This window comes from Brachyhypopomus gauderio, chromosome 17 (assembly GCF_052324685.1).
Source record: "Brachyhypopomus gauderio isolate BG-103 chromosome 17, BGAUD_0.2, whole genome shotgun sequence".
Taxonomy (NCBI): Eukaryota; Metazoa; Chordata; class Actinopteri; order Gymnotiformes; family Hypopomidae; genus Brachyhypopomus; species Brachyhypopomus gauderio.
Genome location: NC_135227.1, coordinates 20,894,045 through 20,920,036, shown reverse-complemented (window position 1 = coordinate 20,920,036; position 25,992 = coordinate 20,894,045). Strand labels below are relative to the sequence as shown.

At 46.6% G+C, this 25,992-nt stretch overlaps 1 protein-coding gene and 1 long non-coding RNA gene across 6 annotated transcripts in view; both read right to left on the bottom strand.

Annotated features, from left to right (window-relative positions):
- dlgap2a (discs, large (Drosophila) homolog-associated protein 2a) overlaps positions 1-25,992 on the bottom strand; it is a 160,190-nt gene that overhangs the window by 61,494 nt on the left and 72,704 nt on the right. For all 3 annotated transcript variants that reach the window (XR_013121775.1, XM_076977577.1, XM_076977576.1), the window contains exons 3-5: positions 23,320-23,525; positions 5,218-5,286; positions 1,057-1,207 (exon numbers count right to left, since the gene is read on the bottom strand). Coding sequence is in view for 2 of the 3 variants with exons in the window: in XM_076977577.1 (XP_076833692.1) it covers positions 1,057-1,207; positions 5,218-5,286; positions 23,320-23,525 (426 nt within the window). In the remaining variant the exon portion in view is untranslated. The remainder of the gene's footprint in view (positions 1-1,056; positions 1,208-5,217; positions 5,287-23,319; positions 23,526-25,992) is intronic.
- LOC143480099 (uncharacterized) lies at positions 11,151-14,544 on the bottom strand. Of its 3 annotated transcripts, XR_013121777.1 has the most exons (5): positions 13,219-13,809; positions 13,043-13,142; positions 11,587-11,823; positions 11,396-11,519; positions 11,151-11,282 (listed from the first exon to the last, which is right to left on the bottom strand). It is a non-coding gene; the product is annotated as an uncharacterized LOC143480099 (long non-coding RNA). The 3 variants fall into 3 exon arrangements; XR_013121778.1 differs by lacking the exons at positions 13,043-13,142; positions 13,219-13,809 and adding an exon at positions 14,444-14,544; XR_013121776.1 differs by having other exon boundaries at positions 13,043-13,809.

Genomic DNA, 25,992 nt, shown 5'->3' with positions numbered 1-25,992 from the left:
GGCGGGCAGTTCAAAACAAACTCATTTCCTGTGCCATGAACTTCATTATGTAAACATAATGGGAGACAAAGCGTGGTGAGTTTAGTTAAGCCAAACCAGATTGACAGGTGCCTTTCACCCCCCCCCCCCCCCGCCCCCCCCCATCTCCACCTCCACCCACACCTCCACCTACACCCCCATCCTTGCCTACAAGTTCACATTTGGTAATCAGATCAGACTGCCATCCTGTTCATATCATTTAAGAACTACAGCGGGAAAACATCTGATGAAAAGCAGAGTAGTGAGACAAAACGAATAAAATGAACAATGAAATATATATTTACAACTTGCTACAAAATCATTATGATCCAAGAATGGGATTTATATTTTAAAGGTGGATAGATCACAGTTAACATGAAAAGACCAGAACACCCTGGTGACTAAATGCTGTGGAAAGACCATTACTGTAAAACTCTCCAGTAAAGCACACACACAGTCTCTTTGTCTCAGCACTACAACACGTATTAAAGCTCAAGGATGAAATCTCTTCAATCACTGCGCAAGTTATGCAGGAATCCATAAAAGCAAATAAAATGCTTATGGAAAGGCTACTTGAACACACTCTGACTCAAGAACAAGTCAAGCAAAGACTGTAAAGAAACTCCACCTATATGCAAACCCTAAGAACACATTAGTAATATTTTCAAATTTTATTGAACTGCTTCTCCGAGACCTTTATGTCCAGCGTAACATAAATAAGTTACATGTGTCCAGGAGTGTCAGGTTGTAGAGCCACACGTGGTTGACACATCTGGCCCGGTTCACCTGTCTCACCTGGTTAACAGCTGGGTGTGATTTACCTGTATCACCTGGTTAACAGCTTGTGTGGTTCACCTGTCTCACCTGGTTAACAGCTGGCGTGGTTGACCTGTCTCACCTGGCTGACACAGCTGGCATGTGTCACCTGTCTCACCTGGCTGACAGGTGTCATGGTTCAACTGTCTCACCTGGCTAACACAGCTGGTGCGGTTCACCTGTCTCACCTGGCTGACAGGTGTCGTGGTTCACCTATCTCACCTGGCTAACACAGCTGGCCTGGCTTAGGGTGCTGACTGCTCTCATGTAGCTCTGGTTCCGAGAGCGGAACTTAGGTGAGTTGTAGTTGGGTGAGGGTTCCAGCATGATGCTGGGGTGAATGTCCCTCGACGTCTGCAGATGGTAGCTCTGACTGAATAGAGGGAGAGGAGAGAGAGAGAGAGAGAGAGAGAGAGAGAGAGAGAGAGAGAGAGAGAGAGAGAGAGAGAGAGAGAGAGAGAGAGAGAGAGAGGAGAGAGAGGAGAGGGGAGGAGAGGGGAGGAGAGAAAAGGGGAAGAGAAAGGAAGAGAAGGAGAGAATTGCTGTGAGTGGAGGAACAGAAAAAATTGAAGAATAAATATCAAACCATCATTTTAAACCAGATGGAATGTGCAGGTCAGAGAGCAGGTCAGCTGATGTCCAGAGAGGGTCAGCTGATGTCCAGAGAGGGTCAGCTGATGTCCAGCCTCTGGAGCTGAGAGTGTTAGGGGCTTTTTGCCCTGCATGGCAGAGTGGCACGTTTGGCTCCGCCCCACCTGCCAATCTTATCCATGTGTCCCATGTAGCCCCTCCTCCTTATGTCAGCTCGTCATTGTGTTCTTTCTACGTGCTCTTTCATCTTGTTCATGTCCCTGTGCTCCCAGTTTTGTTTCAGCTGTTCCTAGTTTCCCAGTTGCTAGTCTTTGGTGGAGGTCGTGGTCAAAGTGTGGAGTTTTGTAAGCGAAGTGTTTTGGTCTTTTTACTCACTTAGGTCACCCAACTTCTGTGTTCCTGACTGTCTGTTGTTCCATGTGTTTTGCTTGACTGTGTTGATGTTCTGGGTGTTCTGTGCTTCATGGTGGTCTCTGTGTTCTCTGCTCCGTGTTCCCTGTGCTATAAACCCTTGTCATGTTTTGGTATTGTCAGGTGTTTTGTATATGTATTGCTCCCACTTATTGTTTGAGTTTGTGTGCTCAGTTAGTCTTGCCTTGTTTGTCTAGCGAGTGTAGAGTTTAATCTCCCTGGTGTCTGAGTGTTCTTCTAGGTTGCAGGGCTGGACTGTTTATTCTCAGTATTATGCCTTGTTCTCATGTCCTCTGTGTCAGCAAAATTCAAAACAAAGAGGCTAATATAGAAGGATCTGTCCTCCCTGTGAATAAAACCCACTCTCTCCTGCAACTGTGTCTGCCTCCTCGTAGGAACTCCTTACAAAGAGCCTGGATTCAAACCCATGACCTTGGGATGATAGCCCCATCCTACCTAAACCTGTGTAGATTCCACAGGGCCTATAGACATTTAACTGTTCAGGCCACATGGAAAATACAGTACATTACATCATGAATGATTCACTGTGCATAGTATATTAAGGCCACTGGTACCCAAACGTATAACAGCTCAGATGCAACAGGTCACAATCTCCAGTGTCAGAGTAAATCTACTGTAGCATCATCCCAGGCTATCGCCATGACAGCAGTGGTCTCTCCCACCAGCCTCATCAAATCACTGATGTGTTCAACACTGATCTAAAAACAGCCATTGATTGGTCATTGTGCTGAAACATCCAATCAATGAGGAAATAAGGAAAATGCAGATCAGGGGCCAAGCATGCTGAGACACAGAGAAAGAGAGAGTGAGATACGGAGAGAAAGAGAGAGTGAGAGAAAGAGAGAGTGAGAGAAAGAGAGAGGCTGAGAAAGCACGGTCAATACTGCTGACCAATCTCCATATCTGACTATAGCCGTCCAGAATAAGCTTGATCCATCATTTGCACCTTATGCACCCTGTCCAATTTAATTCAAATGTTTATATGTATTTGTTCTGTTTTTCATCCTTCTTATAGTCCAACTGTTAGCAAAAAGAAGTACAGACCTGAAGTACAGACTGTGGAGGCCACGTGTGATATAGACCTGAAGTACAGACTGTGGCCATGTGTGATATAGACCTGAAGTACAGGCTGTGAAGGCCACATGTGATATAGACCTGAAGTACAGGCTGTGAAGGCCACATGTGATATAGACCTGAAGTACAGGCTGTGAAGGTAACATGTGATATAGACCTGAAGTACAGACTGTGTAGGCCACATGTGATATAGACCTGAAGTACAGGCTGTGAAGGCCACATGTGATATAGACCTGAAGTACAGACTGTGTAGGCCACATGTGATATAGATCTGAAGTATAGGCTGTGGAGGCCACATGTGATATAGACCTGAAGTACAGGCTGTGGAGGCCACATGTGATATAGACCTGAAGTACAGACTGTCAGCGACATGTGATATAGACCTGAAGTACAGGCTGTGGCCATGTGTGATATAGACCTGAAGTACAGGCTGTGGAGGCCACATGTGATATAGACCTGAAGCACAGACTGTGTTGGCCACATGTGATATAGACCTGAAGTACAGACTGTGGCCATGTGTGATATAGACCTGAAGTACAGGCTGTGAAGGCCACATGTGATATAGACCTGAAGTACAGGCTGTGAAGGCCACATGTGATATAGACCTGAAGTACAGGCTGTGGAGGCCACATGTGATATAGACCTGAATTACAGGCTGTGGAGGCCACATGTGATATAGACCTGAAGTATAGCCTGTGGAGGCCACATGTGATATAGACCTGAAGTACAGGCTGTGGAGGCCACATGTGATATAGACCTGAAGTACAGGCTGTGTGAGCCACATGTGATATAGACCTGAAGTACAGGCTGTGTGGGCCACGTGTGATATAGACCTGAAGTACAGGCTGTGGAGGCCACATGTGATATAGACCTGAAGTACAGGCTGTGTGGGCCACGTGTGATATAGACCTGAAGTACAGACTGTGGAGGCCACATGTGATATGTGATATATAATATTTAATCCGTGTCACAACAGCACTGGTGTAAAATTGCTGTTCATGAGCAGCTCAAGGACCTGTTAAGCAGCACTCACGCTGTAGGTATATATGTATTTCAGGATAAATAAAGGAGAGAGGAGTGTTGTGGAATAATGCTCACTCCTCCCTATGTCTCAGTCCTCCTGATATCTCACTCCTCCCTATGTCTCACTCCTCCCTATGTCTCAGTCCTCCTGATATCTCACTCCTCCCTATGTCTCACTCCTCCCTATGTCTCAGTCCTCCTGATATCTCACTCCTCCCTATGTCTCACTCCTCCTGATATCTCACTCCTCCCTATGTCTCACTCCTCCCTATGTCTCACTCCTCCTGATATCTCACTCCTCCCTATGTATCACTCCTCCTGATATCTCACTCCTCCTGATATCTCACTCCTCCCTATGTTTCACTCCTCCCGATGTCTCACTCCTCTCTATGTCTCACTCCTCCCGATGTCTCTGGGGAACACACTGGCTAGCTATGACTCCACTCAACCTTCTGCAGGTCTCCAGATTTCTTCACTGAGAAATGTTCACTGTGACATACTAATAAATACATCAGGTTTTGTTCTACTTATAACATCACTAATATTATAGCCAGTAAAAAGTAAAAATTGCCAAGCAGTTTGTGAGGAGAGGAAGGACCTGTCCATCACTGACCTCTGTGGGTGTGTTTAGAGTGTGTGTTGTATGTTTACATAATCCATCTCTGCCAAGAATGTCTGTATTACTCTCTAAAACAGGAGTAATCAAATTTGGCTATTGAATTTGGCTACATTTAGTCCTGGGTTTTGTAGTTACTGGTAGGAAACTGAGCAGGTATCTCATTGGATCTGTATCCTAGGTAACAGGGAACACCTGGAGGACCTGCAGGACTGAGTTAATTATCCGTATCTGTGCTTAAATGAGCACCAGTAGCACGAGGAACTCTGAGTCAGCCCTTATGAATGTGACTTTGTAGAGCATGTGACTGTGTGTGTGTGTGTGTGTGTGTGTGTGTGTGTGTGTGTGTATGCGTGTGTGTATGTGTGCGCGTGTGTGTATGTGTGTGCGTGTATGTGTGCGCGTATGTGTGTATGTGTGTGTGTGTGTGTGTGTGTGTGTGTGTGTGTGTGTGTGTGTGTGTGTGTGTGTGTATGCGTGTGTGTATGTGTGCGCGTGTGTGTATGTGTGTGCGTGTATGTGTGCGCGTATGTGTGTATGTGTGTGTGTGTGTGTGTATGCGTGTGTGTGTATGTGTGCGCGTATGTGTGTATGTGTGTGTGTGTGTGTGTGTGTGTGTGTGTGTGTGTGTGTGTGTTCATACTCACCTTAAGTCTGAAGCAAAGTTGGTGAGGTACTTAACCACATCACTGCTTGACTTATCCAGACGGTATGAGCTGCAGAAATGAAAACATTACAAAGGGAAAAGCAAAGATGTAGAGAGAGATAGAGGGAGATGGAGAGGAGAAAGGGAGGGGGTGAAAGAATGAGGAGTGAAAGAGGGATGGAGAAAGAGTGGGAGGGCAGAGGGCAAGAATATTAAAGTGTGAACCTCAGATGGAATCTTTTTAATATTCCGTCATGTTGCACTGCATCAATGAAGCTTTATGTTCTTAATAACATGTAGGCCCTTATGTTCTTAATAACCTTTGACCTCACACAACGCAGTGTGAGTTAATGAAGTGTGGCTCCTTCAGTGTACCTACATTAAAGAGATCCGTATCTCACTTTTACATGACGGCCTAATTCCTGCCTTTCCACCCACAAGAGCTGAAGAGAGGATTCTCTATACTGCGCCTGTGCAATGCTCTCAATCTGTTCTGCTGTCCGTGTCTGCAACTGCCTGTGCGCTGGTGGTGTGAAGAATGCTGGTCAGTCCTCCCCAGGGGCACAAAAGAACAACAAGAGAAACTCACAAAACCAAGCAGAGATGTGTCCAGGAGAGGACAGAGATGTCCACCAGACAAAAACGCCACACACAAAGAGGAATGGGTGTTCTGCTCCACACAGAAGACAGAGCTACTCATCTCTAGAACTGCTGAGACACCTGAGCTAAATCCTGAATTGGCATTTAAAAGCTGTTTTAATAACAGGCAGACGATGATGACAGGCAGATGATGACGTAGTGACAGTGTTTAGACACAGTTCCTGAAGTTAAATGATGCAGACCTGGTGAGGTAGTTGAAGTCTAGGTTAGGGGAAGTCAGGGTAATGGGAAGTCTGATAAGTCTGGGTTAGTGTAAGTAAGGGTTAGGATAAGTCAGAGTTAGGGTAAGTCAGGGTTAGGGTAAGCCAGGGTTAGGGTAAGTCAGGGTTAGGGTAAGTCTGGGTTAGGGTAAGTAAGGGTTAGTGTAAGTCTGGGTTAGGATAAGTCAGAGTTAGGGTAAGTCTGGGTTAGGATAAGTCAGAGTTAGGGTAAGTCTGGGTTAGGGTAAGTCAGAGTTAGAGTAAGTCTGGGTTAGGGTAAGTCAGGGTTAGGGTAAGTCTGGGTTAGGGTAAGTCAGGGTTAGGGTAAGTCTAGTGTGAAATGTTCCCTGTGTACTGCTAAACACTGATGATGCATTGAACTTTGAAGTATACTTCAAGAACACATCTACACTGTAAGAAGAAGTCCTGTCAAATACTTCAATGACATTACAAGTAACTTTTACTGGAGACATTTTAGATTCATAATTTAAAACAGGCCATTATGCTTTCTGAAAAAAGGGTGAAGATTACAGAACAAAGCATCATAATTCTGCTCCTCTGAGCTTTTCCCTGTCAGTCTCGTTACAGTGTAAAGAAAAATAATTTTTTTTGAGGAGAGGTCTGTATGCTAATGACCACAGAGAGAGGCAGACGAACACACAGTGTGAGTGTTCATTCACAGATGAACACAGTGTGAGTGTTCATTCACAGACGAACACAGTGTGAGTGTTCATTCACAGATGAACACACAGTGTTAGTGTTCATTCACAGACGAACACAGTGTGAGTGTTCATTCACAAATGAACACAGAGTGGTGAGTGTTCATTCACAGATGAACACAGTGTGAGTGTTCATTCACAGATGAACACAGTGTTAGTGTTCATTCACAGATGAACACAGTGTGAGTGTTCATTCACAGATGAACACAGTGTGAGTGTTCATTCACAAATGAACACACAGTGGTGAGTGTTCATTCACAGATGAACACAGTGTGAGTGTTCATTCACAGATGAACACAGTGTGAGTGTTCATTCACAAATGAACACACAGTGAGTGTTCATTCACAGACGAACACAGTGTGAGTGTTCATTCACAGATGAACACACAGTGTGAGTGTTCATTCACAGACGAACACAGTGTGAGTGTTCATTCACAGACGAACACAGTGTGAGTGTTCATTCACAGACGAACACACAGTGGTGAGTGTTCATTCACAGATGAACACAGTGTGAGTGTTCATTCACAGATGAACACAGTGTGAGTGTTCATTCACAAATGAACACACAGTGAGTGTTCATTCACAGACGAATACAGTGTGAGTGTTCATTCACAGATGAACACAGTGTGAGTGTTCATTCACAGACGAACACAGTGTGTGAGTGTTCATTCACAGATGAACACAGTGTGAGTGTTCATTCACAGACGAACACACAGTGTGAGTGTTCATTCACAGATTAACACAGTGTGAGTGTTCATTCACAGACGAACACAGTGTGAGTGTTCATTCACAGATTAACACCGTGGGAGTGTTCATTTACAGGGCATGTTCCACAGGCAGCAGGAAACAGAACGTTAGTGAGTGATGGTGTTAATCACAGAGTCCAAACAAACAAGACTCAACACTCGCCTCAGACCCTTTACAGCAATGGCTTATGTGATATTGTTAAGTGACCTCAGCACCCCATGTTGGTTGTGGAATGGGACATGTCCCTCTATCTCTTATGTCCTGATTCAGGGAGACGGAGACATGAAGAGGGAGGTAATGAGAGGACAGAGCAAGAGAATGAAGGCAGGGGCCAAGAGTCTCAAAGTGGGCTCAAATGTGTTCCCAGTCCATATATCAGCCCAGTCCATAGATTAGCCCAGTTCATATATCAGCCCAGTCCATAGATCAGCCCAGCCTGTAGATCAGCCCAGTCCATAGATCAGCCCAGCCTGTAGATCAGCCCAGTCCATAGATCAGCCCAGTCCATAGATCAGCCCAGTCCATAGATCAGCCCAGTCTATAGATCAGCCCAGTCCGTAGATCAGCCCAGTCCGTAGATCAGCCCAGTCCATAGATCAGTCCAGTCCGTAGATCAGCCCAGTCCGTAGATCAGCCCAGTCCGTAGATCAGCCCAGTTCATATATCAGCCCAGTCCGTAGATCAGCCCAGTCCATAGATCAGCCCAGTCCGTAGATCAGCCCAGTCCATAGATCAGCCCAGTCCATAGATCAGCCCAGCCTGTAGATCAGCTCAGTCCGTAGATCAGCCCAGTCCGTAGATCAGCCCAGTTCATAGATCAGCCCAGTCCGTAGATCAGCTCAGTCCATAGATCAGCCCAGTCCATCTCTGGGCACATTCACACTAACAGCAGAGCTGAAACAAGTACATTCAGACTGTTCACTCCCAACCTTGAGGTCTGTGGGATACTCTACTGAATTCACCATATAATCAGTGTGAATAATTGCTTTATGTCACATTAGCAATGAATGACTCCCTCCTGTAAATGAGCTCTGATGAATCAGGCCTGTGGCCCCCAGGAATTGCCTCGTTTCCAAAAACCAAGTCATTTTTAACATAACTGCAGTTGACTGGATTGGCTCTTTGAAGCTGTAATTAAGTATCTGTCACTTGACGTAGTGGGAGACATACAGAAAGAAACATGACTTTAAAGTATATGAAAGCTATTTTTAAACTCCATACCTATTTAAAATGGCCCCTTTCCTATCACTGATGATTATGGCTAGTAACCACACTCACTTCAGACCTACCATTAGACTGTGTAAGGACCAATAAGAGAGTCTGCTTGATCAGTTTCCTTTCAAAACAGGGAATTCACAGTATATAGGAGGCCAGGCCTACATTTGTTAGTATTACATCTATTGCTGAGGTTGTGCTATACAACACTGAAAGATAGCAAATGTTCTTTAAGGGTTTGTAGCTATTTGGACAGATGTGCTGTCATGAACTCCGAAGGCAGGTGCCCTTACGATCAGCTCCAGTGTTACTTTACACATGCCTATCTCACTATTATGGCTACGCTACACAAAAATCCAGTGCACCCTCTGTGCACAGATATGTACTGTATGTGGCATAAATATTTGGACAGTGAGGCTTCTTTTCCTGTTTCAGCTTCAGCCCGCTGGATTTGAAATGACAGACAGAAATCACCACTCATGTATTCTCCTCAGTACTAGACACTAATGGGAGGGGGAATAGTTATGAATCAATAGTATCAGTACATGTTCCTCTGGGTATCTGCTTCCTCTGGGTATGTGCAGGTTCACTGGAGGCCCTCTGGCTCGTAGTCTTCCTCACGCCAGTCAGATGCTGTTCTTCATCACCCGTGCCCCCGTGATGCTAGTGAAGCATGACCAAGCCTTTCCGTTCTTTTAGGTTAAGCAGTGGTTTGTACTCTGTGGTAAACCTCTGACAACGTGCTGATGTGTGATTTAACATCTTCATATTTGTGAGTTATTTCTTTCTTTCACTCTCTTCATTTCTTTCTTTCTCTTTCTGTTTTTTCCTCTCACCATCTTTCCATTCTTTGCATTTCTCAAGCCAGCTGTACTGCGAAGTCCCCAGTGATCTTCATGTAGAAGATGTGGGATTATGTGGGATTAGCTTGACTAAAGATTCAGACTGCAAAAGATTCAGACTGCAAAAAATTCAAACTGCAAAAGATTCAGACTGCAAAATATTCAAACTGCAAAACCCTTAGGCAACATAGCTGATTGGGCTAAACGTGGGGTCTCCCAGTGGTCTCCCAGGGGCCTGGACGTCTGATATCACAGTTGGGAAACCCTAGTTGAGGCTCATGTTGATTTCACTTGTTTAGATCTTATGGATCTGCAGACAGGCCTTCAGAAGTGCCACACAGGAGAATCGATATTGCTAATGCTCACCTCACAGCGTGGCAAAGGATGTGTAGTTGTCAGGAACAGCACATGATACCCGTGTGATGCGGTTCACCTGTCGCTCATCGCCCCTCCCCTTTGCTACTATTTAAGCTTCCTCCTCTCTCTTCCGGGTTGCGAAGTATTGTTGCCATGCCACATACCAAGCGTTTTCTCAGTGTTACTGCTCTCCCGTGTACCGACCTCTGCTCTCCTCCTAGACCTCGTCCCCTGCCTAGTCCCTTTGTACCTCCTGGCTTCTGTCTCATCGGCGTGACCCTGGACTGTCCTGACTACGATCACATCACTCCTGCACTACACCCCCTGAACAGAGTTACTCGCCTGTTTGATCACTCCGTAATTGCTGTTTCAATAAAAGCGGCTATTATCCGCACTTGGATCCTTGTCTGCCTGATCAGTACGTTACATAATACTTCGCCGTATACAACGGATCCAGCGGACGTACCTGCACTCCTGGCTCAGCAAGGACATACCATCGCCGTACTCCAAGGAGAGGTTCGACAGCTTATCGTGGCTATGAACGTCCAGGCCATCCAGTCAGTTCAATATCAGGCTGCTGTAGCCGCCGCTCCGCCCGTCTTTCCTCCCTGCATTCCTGTAGCAGTACCGGAGCGGTATGACGGCTCTCCGGAACGTTGTCAGAACTTTTTAATGCAATGCTCCTTGTACTTCGAGCATCACCCTGCCCAGTTCCCTACCGAGAAGCACAGGATAGACTTCGTATTGACGCATCTCACTGGAGAGGCCGGTGCCTGGGGAACCGCCCTGTGGAACAGCAAAGACCAGTCTCTCGACTCTGAGGAGCAGTTCTCTGCGTTGTTCAAGTCGGTGTTCGACCACCCGGCAGCAGGTAGAGACGTGGGCACCCTGTTGTGCGAAATTCGTCAAGAGCAACGTAGCGCAGCGGATTACGCTCGAGAGTTCCGTACCCTGGCTGCCGGTAGCGGGTGGAGCGAACCAGCCCTCAAAACCGTGTTCCGTAAAGGATTAAGACAGGACTTGCAAGTAGAGCTCGCCTGTCGCAGTGAAGAGCAGTCGCTGTCGGACTTCATTCAAACAGCTGTGAACGTCGACAAGCTGTTACTCGCCCACCGTCAGACGTCTTGTGGGAATCCACCCTCCTTCGCGTCGTATCGACAAGTCCTGCCATTGCCTAACACACCAGGAGAGGGTTCGGAGCCTATGCAATTAGGCAGGACCCCGCTGTCCTCGCACGAAAGGTCTCGGCGTCTTCAGGAGAACCTCTGCCTGTACTGCGGTGAGAGCGGCCACTTCCGTGTTCGTTGCCCAGTTCGCCCAGCTCGCGCTGGAGAGGAGAGCCCCACCAGCAGACACATAAGCAACCCCGTTTTCTGCTTAGATCGTCACAATCAACTGAATGTGCCTGTGCAAGTCATCTGGGGTGGCATGTCCACTCACCTGTCAGCACTCGTAGACTCCGGGGCTGCAGGTAATATCCTAGATGTTGACATGGCCCGCCGATTACGTATTCCCACTACGTCAGTCAGTCCTCCCTTACGAGTTAACGCGCTGAATGGCCAACCTATAGGTGAGGGATTGATTACCCAGTGTACGGTGCCTATCACACTCCAGATAGGTCTGTTTCATACCGAGACTGTTCAGTTCCTGCTCCTGCCGTCGCCCCGTGATCCTGTTGTTCTCGGCTTTCCCTGGCTGTCTCTACATAACCCGGATATCTCCTGGAAAACTAGAGAAATCGCGAAATGGGGTTCTCACTGCTTCAAGCATTGCATATACTTACCTCTCCGGTCTTCGTCCATAGAAAGCCCCGATTCCCCTCTCGAAACTGCCGTTCCTGCTCAGTACCGGAATTACGCAGACGTCTTCTGTAAAGAAAGCGCAAGTCACCTGCCACCACACAGACCGGGGGACTGTGCTATTGATCTGCTGCCCGGCTCCCCACTCCCGCGCAAAACGAAACCATACCCTTTGTCCCGTCCTGAAGATTCGGCAATGGAAAAGTATATAGACGAGGCCCTTCAGAAGGGGTTTATCCGTCCCTCTACATCACCCGTAGCTGCAGGGTTCTTCTTTGTAGAGAAGAAGGATGGAGGGCTGCGTCCCTGTATAGACTATCGCTCCTTAAACGCTGTCACCTCCAAGTTCGTGTACCCCCTTCCGTTCATCTCTGCATCGCAAGAACGCCTCAGGGAGGCACGTGTGTTCACCAAGTTGGACTTGCGGAGTGCATATAACCTGATTCGCATTCGTGAGGGGGACGAATGGAAAACTGCATTTGTGACTGCCCGAGGCCACTACGAGTATCTCGTCATGCCGTATGGGCTTGCCAATAGCCCGTCTGTCTTCCAGGCTTTCATGGATGACATATTCCGTGACTTGATAGGGCAGTTTGTCATAGTTTACATAGACGACATCCTAATATATTCCACCTCCGTCGCGGAACATGTCCGACATGTCACTGCAGTGCTAGCCCGTCTACGGCAGCATCGCCTCTACGCCAAAGCGGAGAAATGCGAGTTTCATCGGACTTCCGTGACCTTCCTCGGTTGCACTTTATCCCCTGGGCAGATCTCCATGAACCTGGACAAGGTGTCGGCTGTCACGCAATGGCCTGTGCCTCGGACGAGAAAGGAACTACAGCGTTTCATCGGGTTTGCCAACTTCTATCGCCGCTTCATCAGGGGTTTTGGTTCGCTGGCCACTCCGCTCACCAACCTCCTTCGGGGTGGGCGGCATCTGCGGCTGGACTGGACACCCGAGGCTGATCGGGCATTTTCGTTGCTTAAGGGGGCGTTCACCTCGGCACCTATTCTGCATCTCCCTGATCCCCAAGTCCCTTTTGTGGTGGAGGTCGATGCCTCGGCGGTGGGTGTGGGAGCTATTCTCTCCCAACGCCAAGGAAACCCCCCTAAGTTGGTCCCTTGTGCCTTCTACTCCAAGAAACTACAACCGGCCGAACAAAACTACGACGTTGGTAACCGAGAACTTCTAGCGATAAAACTCGCTTTAGAGCAGTGGAGACACTGGTTAGAGGGGGCTGAACATCCGTTTGTCATCTACACAGATCATAAAAATCTGGAATACCTGAAGGAAGCCAAACGACTGAATCCCCGACAAGCCAGATGGGCATTGTTCTTCTCCCGGTTTCGATTCTCCGTTTCCTACCGGCCTGGTTCAAAGAACACTAAAGCAGATGCCCTGTCACGTATACATGAAAAGGATCCCACGGACAAAATACCGGAGTATGTACTGCCTCGCACCTGTTTCCTGGCTGCTGTTCGTTGGAACCTGCAAGGCGAATTGGAAAACGCTCTACACAGTGATCCCAGCCCTGACGACTGCCCAGAAGGAAAGCAGTATGTTCCTGTGTCGCTGAGAGGGCGCTTCCTACAGCTTGCACACGATACCGCAGGTACTGGTCACCCCGGAATCACACGCACTACACATCTCCTGTCACGGCGGTATTGGTGGGCGTCCCTGAAAGACGACGTGCGGGACTATATATTGGCGTGTAGCGTATGCGCTAAGAGTCGCACTCCTCGAACACTCCCTGTAGGGAAACTGTTACCGCTCTCGATTCCACGCCGTCCCTGGTCACACATAGCGATGGACTTTATCACTGACCTGCCCAAGTCCGAGGGGAATACAGTCGTTTTAGTCGTAGTTGACAGATTCTCAAAAATGTGTCGCTTGATTCCCTTTCCAGGGCTGCCCACTGCCATGGAAACAGCCCAAGCCGTTTTTACGTTCGTTTTCCGCGTCTTCGGGTTACCAGAAGATATTGTCTCAGATCGCGGAGTCCAATTCACCTCACAGTTGTGGAGACAGTTCTGCAAATTACTCGGGGTCGTAGTGAGCCTTACCTCCGGGTATCACCCCCAGTCTAACGGAGAAGTGGAAAGAGTGAATCAGGAAATAGGGGGATTCCTAAGGCGATACTGTGTCTCTCAATCCAGCTGGAGCAAGTACTTACCCTGGGCTGAATATGCCCGTAATTCACTTATGCATTCTTCCACCAAGATGACCCCATTCCAATGTGTATATGGCTATCAACCTGCTTTCTTTCCGTGGGACAATACGCCATCAGACGTCCCGGCGTTGGACGACTGGTTCAAGAACAGCGCGCGAACATGGGAGCGGGCCCATGTACACCTACGCCGTGCCTTGCATACTCGGAGGCTCCATGCTGACCGTCGCCGCCTGCCCACTCTGGTCTACCACCCAGGTCAGAGAGTGTGGTTGTCCACCCGTAACCTGAACCTGCGACAGAATTGTAAGAAGCTCAGCTCGAAGTACATCGGGCCCTTCAAGGTCCTGAGTCGAGTCAATGCAGTGTCCTATAAATTGCAGCTCCCTCCTCAGTATCGCATACATCCTGTCTTTCATGTTTCACTGCTTAAGCCTGTGTTTTACAGCCCCATGTCTGCTGCCACGCCGCTCGCCAAGCCACCAGAGCCGCTGGAGCTCGACGGTCGCCCTGCCTACCTCATTCAGGACATCCTGGAGTCCCGTCGACGTCGGGGTGGGCTTCAGTATCTCATTGAGTGGGAGGGCTATGGTCCCGAGGAACGGGCGTGGGTCCCCGCACGGGATGTGCTAGACCCTCCTCTCATCGCTGAATTCCACGCTGCTCATCCTAACTTCCCTGCTCCCAGGCGTCGTGGCCGGCCCCCGTCTAACCGATCTGTTGCGGCTGGAGCCGCTCGTCAGAGGGGGGGTACTGTCAGGAACAGCACATGATACCCGTGTGATGCGGTTCACCTGTCGCTCATCGCCCCTCCCCTTTGCTACTATTTAAGCTTCCTCCTCTCTCTTCCGGGTTGCGAAGTATTGTTGCCATGCCACATACCAAGCGTTTTCTCAGTGTTACTGCTCTCCCGTGTACCGACCTCTGCTCTCCTCCTAGACCTCGTCCCCTGCCTAGTCCCTTTGTACCTCCTGGCTTCTGTCTCATCGGCGTGACCCTGGACTGTCCTGACTACGATCACATCACTCCTGCACTACACCCCCTGAACAGAGTTACTCGCCTGTTTGATCACTCCGTAATTGCTGTTTCAATAAAAGCGGCTATTATCCGCACTTGGATCCTTGTCTGCCTGATCAGTACGTTACAGTAGTAGAGAACTAAAATATGCTCACAAAGGACAAACACACAGGTACAGGCATACAGCACACACAGACACACACAGGTACAGGCATACAGCACACACAGACACACAGGTACAGGCATACAGTACACACAGACACACACAGGTACAGGCATACAGCACACACAGACACACACAGGTACAGGCATACAGCACACACAGACACACACAGGTACAGGCATACAGCACACACAGACACACAGGTACAGGCATACAGCACACACAGACACACACAGGTACAGGCATACAGCACACACAGACACACAGGTACAGGCATACAGTACACACAGACACACACAGGTACAGGCATACAGTACACACAGACACACAGGTACAGGCATACAGCACACACAGACACACACAGGTACAGGCATACAGCACACACAGACACACACAGGTACAGGCATACAGCACACACAGACACACAGACACAGGCATACAGCACACACAGACACACAGGTACATGCATACAGCACACACAGACACACACAGCACGGACAGCACACACGGACAGACATTTCAATTAAATTTTTAAAAGACAAACCATGGCCATGGCCACGATGACTGAACAACAACTCAAAGTTGTTATGTAACAGTTACAGCATGCACATGTATGTAGAGAGGTTCAAAGCTACCACTGGAAGTCATGCTTCATGCTTCCTGCAACCTCAGGAATCAAGAACTGTGAAAATCCGTTTTCCAGTAGTTCCAGAAGGCTTCAGTCTCATGGAGAGAGCAATCACTGTACAGCTATTTATAAACTGGTGTTCACCTGGTTTCACTAGGCCATCATTCTAGTGTTATAGCTGTATTAATCAGACAATATACCATTGTTATAACTGTATTTATCAGACATTAAGCTTTACTGCATTAATCAGTTATTATACCGGGGTTTAACTCATTTACATCAGTGTTAAGATTGAGGATTACATCAGAGTTTAGATCAGAATTTACATCAGAGTTTACATTCGATTTCAAGATCAGAGCTTAATCAAAGATAAATGGGCACATGCACATTCCAGTGATGATTATATCTGATTTCAGAAACAAGCGGAGTGACCTGTCCTCCTGCAGTGAGACATGTGACAGGTCTGCCCTCTGCGTGAGACACGTGACAGGTCTGTCCTCCTGCAGTGAGACACGTGACAGGTCTGCCCTCTGCGTGAGACACGTGACAGGTCTGTCCTCCTGCAGTGTGAGACGTGACAGGTCTGCCCTCTGTGTGAGACACGTGATAGGTCTGTCATCCTGCAGTGTGACACGTGACAGGTCTGCCCTCCTGCAGTGTGACACGTGACAGGTCTGCCCTCTGCGTGAGACACGTGACAGGTCTGCCCTCCTGCAGTGAGACACGTGACAGGTCTGCCCTCCTGCAGTGAGACACGTGACAGGTCTGCCCTCTGCGTGAGACACGTGACAGGTCTGCCCTCTGCGTGAGACACGTGACAGGTCTGTCATCCTGCAGTGTGACACGTGACAGGTCTGCCCTCCTGCAGTGTGACACGTGACAGGTCTGCCCTCTGCGTGAGACACGTGATAGGTCTGTCATCCTGCAGTGAGACACGTGACAGGTCTGCCCTCCTGCAGTGAGACACGTGACAAGTCTGTCCTCCTGCAGTGAGACATGTGACAGGTCTGCCTTTCTGCAGTGAGACACGTGACAGGTCTGCCCTCCTGCAGTGAGACACGTGACAGGTCTGTCCTCTTGCAGTGAGACACGGGACAGGTCTGACCTCCTGCAGTGAGACACGTGACAGGTCTGTCCTCCTGCAGTGAGACACGTGACAAGTCTGTCCTCCTGCAGTGAGACACGTGACAGGTCTGCCCTCTGCGTGAGACACGCGGAGCATTCATACACAACCCTCAGGGGAGTGTGTGTGAGGCAGTGGAGACGTCGCCGCACACGGGCTGTGTGACAGGGATCTGGCACTGGGGGAGGGCTGTGGTGAATTAATTTACACACACACACACACACACACACACACACACACACACACACACACACACACACACACACACACACACACACACACACACGTGTCTGTCTGTGTGTGTGAGAATAAAAGTGTTTATTTATAACTCTGCAGTTATGCTGAGATGGATCAGTAATCACAGCACCTAGTGAATGATGAAAAGAATCAGCTCTTACTGATGTACACACACACACACACACACACACACACACACACACACACACACACACACACACACACACACACACACACACAAAGCTGCAATTGCTGCTGCTACTTAGCTCCTGTCTCCTGTTTTTGCCTCTTAAAGTCAGAGAAGCTTTGAATCATAAACATCTCATATGATACATACATATACACTCACACCTACATGCACACACACAGACACATACATACATACATGTCATATGATACATACACATACACTCACACCTACATGCACACACACAGACACATACATACATACATACATACATACATACATGTCATATGATACATACACATACACTCACACCTACATGCACACACACACACACACACACACACACACACACACACATACATACATACATGTTATATGATACATACACATACACACTAACACCTACATCTCATCTCGTACACACATTCACTGAAGATCTGTCCATTAGAACTGACTGAAGTTCAAACGGTTTGTATGCTGCAGCAGACACCTGATTTCCGGGTATCCAGCAGACAGGTACTTGAGGAGGTTTTGATGCTGACAGGTCTGTAATAGAGTCTACAGATGTTTGGATGTTGACTGGTCTTGAATGGAGTCTACAGATGTTTGGATGTTGACTGGTCTGTAATGTAGTCTACAGATGTTTTGATGTTGACTGATGTCTTTAATGGAGTCTACAGATGTTTGGATGTTGACTGGTCTGTAATGAAGTCTACAGATGTTGACTGGTCTTTAATAGAGTCTACAGATGTTTGGATGTGCTCGCATCATATTCACACATGCGTTGAATCACACATTGAATACCAGGACATATAGACAGATGTCTGTTACCTTACACAGGACATTCTATTGCAGTAAAAGTGATTACAGAATCTTAGTCTCGTGTCCTCTGTTGACACTGTAAGTACCAGATCTGTGTTTGGAAAGCCAGTCTGCTGGAGTCACACTGCAGTGTTATGGACCATGATGGTCTAGAATAGAACCCAGCTGTTCTATTCCTACACAAACCCAGCTGTTCTGTTCCTACACAAACCCAGCTCTTCTGTACCTACACAAACTCAGCTGTTCTTTGCCTAAACAAACCCAGCTGTTCTGTTCCTACACAAACCCAGCTCTTCTGTTCCTACACAAACCCAGCTGTTCTGTTCCTACACAAACTCAGCTCTTCTGTTCCTACACAAACCCAGCTCTTCTGTTCCTACACAAACCCAGCTCTTCTGTTCCTACACAAACCCAGCTGTTCTGTTCCTACACAAACCCAGCTCTTCTGTTCCTACACAAACTCAGCTGTTCTGTTCCTACACAAACCCAGCTCTTCTGTTCCTACACAAACCCAGCTGTTCTGTTCCTACACAAACCCAGCTCTTCTGTTCCTACACAAACCCAGCTCTTCTGTACCTACACAAACCCAGCTGTTCTGTTCCTACACAAACCCAGCTCTTCTGTACCTACACAAACCCAGCTGTTCTGTACCTACACAAACCCAGCTGTTCTGTTCCTACACAAACCCAGCTCTTCTGTTCCTACACAAACTCAGCTGTTCTGGGTATAAAGACCAGCAAGGCCCACAAGATGAGATCACACTCCACTCTGATTGGTGGTTGGGTCTTCGCTGATCGTTTGTGCTTTATGGTTTGCAGCTCTAAATTCAATTGCTATTCTTCATGTTTTGACTTCTGGATTGATTAACTCCAGTTATGGCTCTGGGTTATCTACAGTCTTGTAGACTTTTCCCTATACCTGTTGCGTCTACAGCCTAGAGTGGGCATAACAGCTGAGTTTTGATTGCTGGGTATTCCTGAGTGGTGACTCAGGAAATCTGATATGACATAACGTCATGTAACAGGCATGTAAACATCATGTAACATGTAAACGTCATGTAACAGGCATGTAAACATCCTTCTGGTCCAGTAATGAGCATCATCTACAACTGGATTCTTCATCAGAAGAGGAGGTGAATGTGGGGTGATACTACAAAACCAACATAGAAACATGACAGCATTAAGGACAGGTGTGTGTGTGTGTGTGTGTGTGTGTGTGTGTGTGTGTGTGTGTGTGTGTGTGTGTGTGTGTGTGTGTGTGTGTGTGCGTGGGTGTGTGTGTGTGTGTGTGTGTGTGTGTGTGTGTGTGTGTGTGTGTGTGTGTGTGTGTGTGCGTGTGTGTGTGTGTGTGTGCGTGGGTGTTTGAGTGCTGAAGTTGAACAGAACATATCTTCACTGATGGTTTACGCTCTCAACACCACTGTTTGCCATAGAAACTGTTTCTGTTTGCTCTTGGGCAAAGTGACAACATTGTCCCACTGTTACATCATAATGGGAGTCCACCGTTGCCTGGCAACATGCGATATGATTTATGAATGGGTAAGTGACAAACAAGGTCAGAGAGGAACAGAATTATGAGAAAAGCATCAGTCCTGTGCATGAAACAGACAGTGAACAAGGTTTCTGTGTCCTCCAACACAAAAGCGCACACACTGCAGCTGGCCACATGAACTTGTATAGTCAGTTCTGGTGATCTGAAATACACCACCAAGATGTTGACATTTTATCAAAGCATCTCTTGACTTCAGGGACAACCTGGGAACATCTGCTGTTATCACACTGTGGCGCGGCTACAGCGTAACACAGTGTAATGTGGTACAAAACAACACAATACAGTAATATGATTATTTTTTCTGTAAAGAACGAATGTAAAAGCATTAAATATTTCCTAATCACATTACATATATTAAAAACACCATTTCTTACATTACAATGTTATATAATAATGTTGTAATGTTCCTGAGGTGTGTTGAAAGTGTTCATAAAGTGTTCATAAAGTCTTCCTTAAGGTGTCCCTAAGCTGTTCTCAAAAGGTGTTTCTAATGTGTTGCTAAGCAGTCTTCTGTGTTACGTGGGCCTGCACTAACACCATTCCCAGCTGACTGCACAGCGTGTCATGTGACTATGAATGTGTTGAGCGCAGTACAAACACAGTTTGGCTGCAATGGTGGAGGACAAGAATGGGTGTTTCCACATATGGAGATCAGTGATGTCAGTAACAGTTACTCTAATCTTACCACTTTTTTCGGTAACGAGTAATATAACGAGCTACTATTTCCAGTCCAGTAATCAGATTAAAGTTACTTATCCAAATAACTGTGCGTTACTATTTATATTTTCCCTAGTAAAATATATATTTTTGCTTTCTTCTTGGCTCTGTTCTACTTTTGCGTCTGACCGTAGCGCTCGACTCCGCACGCGCGCGACCCAACAGGGGAAGGAACATTTATCTGACCAATTTTAATGTTGCTTTGTGTTCCACGTTTGAAAAGTGCTGGAATTTTGACTAACGTCGCCTACTTTAAAATGCTTGAAATTGTAATGGTATTTCGTTTCACAAGCTGTCTGACTGAACTGGGGTGGGTTTCCCGAAACGTTCGTAGCGCTAAGTACTTCTTAACCTCGTACGTTTCATACGAGGTTACGAAGTACTTGGCGCTACGAACGTTTCGGGAAACCCACCCCAGTTCGCTTGTATTACGTTTACAAATAAATTTACAAATAATACCGCGCAGCTACACAAACGTAATGTCAGGAGATACTGTAGCGACTACTACTCCTCACGGCGAGTCTTGCCCTTTAAGTGACACTGGGGGGCGGAGCCTGCGCGCGCCAGGGTTGCGTTATCAATAAAGTTTCCCTCCTCGGGATTTTTGGATTAAGCAGTTTCTGCCTCGGTTACCGAACCTGCTTCAATACATTGTTACTGTTAAAAATGCACTTCCAATAAAGTGAGTATTGGAAAAATTTATTTTGCTGCTGAATGTAACTACTAAAGTAACTTGTAATCTAACGTAGTTACTTTTAAAATCAAGTAGCCTAATATGTAACGTAACTAAGTTACTTTTAAAAGGAGTAATCAGTAATCAGTAATCGGATTACTTTCTCAAGGTAACTTAGCCATCACTGATGGAGATTAGTGTGAACCGTTAGTAAACCATTAGTGTGGAGTGAAAGTTATACCCAAGCCAAAAGCACATTTCCCATGCTGCAAACTCAACAAGCTATCTGCTGAAGCACTTAATCAGGGGGCACACTAAAACTATGGACTAAAGACCTGAATATTGAAGGACAGAGTGCCTCAAATAAACTCCTGACTAAGATCTCTGTACTGAAAGAGACAGTGTCCCTGTAAACTCCTGACTAAAGATCTCTGTACTGAAAGAGACAGTGTCCCAATAAACTCCTGACTAAAGATCTCTGTACTGAAAGAGACAGTGTCCCAGTAAACTCCTGACTAAAGATCTCTGTACTGAAAGAGACAGTGTCCCAGTAAACTCCTGACTAAAGAGCTCTGTACTGAAAGAGACAGTGTCCCAGTAAACTCCTGACTAAAGATCTCTGTACTGAAAGAGACAGTGTCCCAGTAAACTCCTGACTAAAGATCTCTGTACTGAAAGAGAGAGTGTCCCAGTAAACTCCTGACTAAAGATCTCTGTACTGAAAGAGACAGTGTCCCAGTAAACTCTTGACTAAAGATCTCTGTACTGAAAGAGACAGTGTCCCAGTAAACTCCTGACTAAAGATCTCTGTACTGAAAGAGAGAGTGTCCCAGTAAACTCCTGACTAAAGATCTCTGTACTGAAAGAGACAGTGTCCCAGTAAACTCCTGACTAAAGATCTCTGTACTGAAAGATACAGTGTCCCAGTAAACTCCTGACTAAAGATCTCTGTACTGAAAGAGACAATGTCCCAGTAAACTCCTGACTAAATATCTCTGTACTGAAAGAGACAGTGTCCCAGTAAACTCCTGACTAAAGATCTCTGTACTGAAAGAGACAGTGTCCCAGTAAACTCCTGACTAAAGATCTCTGTACTGAAAGAGACAGTGTCCCAGTAAACTCCTGACTAAAGATCTCTGTACTGAAAGAGACAGTGTCCCAGTAAACTCCTGACTAAAGATCTCTGTACTGAAAGAGACAGTGTCCCAGTAAACTCCTGACTAAAGATCTCTGTACTGAAAGAGACAGTGTCCCAGTAAACTCCTGACTAAAGATTTCTGTACTGAAAGAGTGCTCCAATATGTCCGAAACAAGAGTGCATCTCTGTACTGAAAACAAGAGTGATCTCTGTACTGAAAGAGTGCTCTAATATGTCCAAAACAAGCTACACTGGATTTTCATTCAGCAGCAGGAAGGAAAGTAGCTCATGGAGACTTAAACAACCTTGTAGCTGGCAGAGGAAATGCTATTGAGTTGCCTTTACTTAGACAAATACTGAACACAGTACCTGTTCACAGGCAAAAGTGTATTATCACACTGAAAAACATTTGCAAGCTATTTGTATACATTATGGATGTACCTTCAAAGTAACGAGGTTTGATATTACATTCTCCAGGAAGTAATGAGTGAAATAACCCTTTTACAATTTAAATAATCCTATTACAATTTCAGTGCAGTAATGAGTAATGATTACTGTTTTTGAGTAACTTCCCCAACACTCTATAGACTTGTTTGACTGAAATCAATTAAAGGGCTGTGCTATATCTTATTCACATCTGTGACTCCACCGGCCCAGACTCCATTATTACTGACTCCACGGGGAGACTTGCATGACGTGGAGAAGGCCCCAGAACTGCATGACGTGGAGAAGGTCCCAGACCTGCATGACCAGAGTTCCTGAGGTTGCTCTCTCATGGTCCTTTCCACAACACCAGAAGATTCCCAAATCCTTTCACACCAGACCTCAGTGCACCTTCCGCTACTTTTATATTGCTTTTATTTTTTATATGATTATTGTTATTATTAAATTAATCTGAATGGTTTTTTGCTGTGTATATTTTTCTTACTTCTGTGTCTCTTAAAAATCTTTATTTCCAGGACAATTTTCTGTATTCAGTAATACCACAAAAATTCATGCTTCTGAATCTGCGGCTTCATGAATTTGTGCATTTTTTTCCTTGGGAATTTTATTGTTCCATAAAATTCTTTAACTATTACCACCACTATTTCTTTATGATTCTAGCCTCCAGACCCATAGAGGGCACTCTCACGCGTACCTCTGGTCGGACAGCTGCCTCTGCAGCACAGACTTGATGAAGCCCGTGGGCCGAACGCTCTTCTGTGGCGAGTCCTTGGGGCTTCCGTCAGAGTCGTCGCTCTCCTCGTCGCCCATAGCCTTCACGTAGCTGCTGCTCCTCATCCTCCTGCACGGGATCTCCTCGTCCTTCCCGCCGGGATAACCGCCCCACTCGTCCTGCGGAACCTGCACACACGCGGGACCTCGTTACTACACTCCACCGCTATTAACGCTCCATTATAGGAGTAACCTGCACACACGCGGGACCTCGTTACTACACTCCACCGCTATTAACGCTCCATTATAGGAGTAACCTGCACACACGCGGGACCTCGTTACTACACTCCACCGCTATTAACGCTCCATTATAGGAGTAACCTGCACACACGCGGGACCTCGTTACTACACTCCACCGCTATTAACGCTCCATTATAGGAGTAACCTGCACACACGCGGGACCTCGTTACTACACTCCACCGCTATTAACGCTCCATTATAGGAGTAACCTGCACACACGCGGGACCTCGTTACTACACTCCACCGCTATTAACGCTCCATTATAGGAGTAACCTGCACACACGCGGGACCTCGTTACTACACTCCACCGCTATTAACGCTCCATTACAGGAGTAACCTGCACACACGCGGGACCTCGTTACTACACTCCACCGCTATTAACGCTCCATTATAGGAGTAACCTGCACACACGCGGGACCTCGTTACTACACTCCACCGCTATTAACGCTCCATTATAGGAGTAACCTGCACACACGCGGGACCTCGTTACTACACTCCACCGCTATTAACGCTCCATTATAGGAGTAACCTGCACACACGCGGGACCTCGTTACTACACTCCACCGCTATTAACGCTCCATTACAGGAGTAACCTGCACACACGCGGGACCTCGTTACTACACTCCACCGCTATTAACGCTCCATTATAGGAGTAACCTGCACACACGCGGGACCTCGTTACTACACTCCACCGCTATTAACGCTCCATTATAGGAGTAACCTGCACACACGCGGGACCTCGTTACTACACTCCACCGCTATTAACGCTCCATTATAGGAGTAACCTGCACACACGCGGGACCTCGTTACTACACTCCACCGCTATTAACGCTCCATTATAGGAGTAACCTGCACACACGCGGGACCTCGTTACTACACTCCACCGCTATTAACGCTCCATTACAGGAGTAACCTGCACACACGCGGGACCTCGTTACTACACTCCACCGCTATTAACGCTCCATTATAGGAGTAACCTGCACACACGCGGGACCTCGTTACTACTACTGATATAACGCTTCATTACAGGAGTAACATGGAACAGCAACAGAACAGCAGGTAGAAGTGAACCAGGAAAGACGTGGTGGTGAATATAGTGTTAATAGTGCTTCTTTCTTTCTCATAGTTGGAACATTGAGATCAGAGTTGTAGTGATTTTTATGCATTTTTCCCCCACAATCCTCCTTTTCTCTTCTCTTCTGTTCTCTCTTGTTTTATTCCAGCTTCTCATGTTATTTGTAAAACTTCAAGCTACCATGTTATACACTAATGTGTAATAAACAAAACACTGCCTTGATTTCCAAGTCTACAATATTTTTACAGTTCTATGATTAAGTTTAGACCACAAACATTATGTCTGTATTTGCATAGCACTAGAAAAGATTGTTTTTGTAACAGCAACATCCAAATGGCTGTGTCATAACGAGAAACATGATGTCAAGCCAGTTCCTAATCAGTCTGTACATCAAAGGAACAAATCGGTTGCTTTCAGCATTTCTCAGTTACTAAACAACCCTTTCATTAGACATGGGATACAGTCTATCCAGCTTCGTCTCTCTCTTTCTCTCTCTCTCTCTCTCTTTCTCTCTCTCTCTCTCTCACTCTCTCTCTCTTTCTCTCTCTCTCTCTCTCTCTCTCTCTCTCTGTTTGTTTGAGTGGGGTGTTCCTGTCATGATCTACTGGAGCAGCTCTGAATTATCCCACATCTACTGATCAGATCAAAGCATCTGGAGGAGCACTAGGGCTATTCCTCTTAATGAGCTAAGGGGCTAACGTGCTAGTGAGCTAACAGGGTCTCCCAACCACACGGCACGTCGTGGAGTTCGGAGAAGCACTGAACTCATCATGGCATGAGTAGATATTATTGCTAACGCTTTACATTTAGCACTCAGCAGCTCTTTCTCTGGATCTCTCCAATGGAAACAAAACAAGTTATAAAGTTTCATGGACTGACTTGATGATGGCGTGTATCTTTGACACATTTAGACTCGTCATTTCCAGGGTTGTTGAACGGCCAATGGAATGAAGGCAGGATGAATGAGTGAGAAATGAGAAGTATAGAGATATCTGGGCCAGATCATTGAAAGGTACCAACATTTTCAAAGACGTTTTATTATAATTGTCAAGTTTCTTGGTGTTTTGTTTTGATTTTGCCTCAGTTATGCTCCAACTTGAAAGAGCCCAGTCACACAAGGAACAACTCAAACAGGTAGCCAGTCAATTAGCCAAACAGGTAGCCAGTCAGTCAGCCAAACAGGTTGATAACCAGTAGCGTTTTACCGGTGAACTGAAGGATTTTCTTGTTTTCTTTCGTTTGTCATTTCCCGGGTTTTGTTTCAAACGCTAGCTCCTTTGT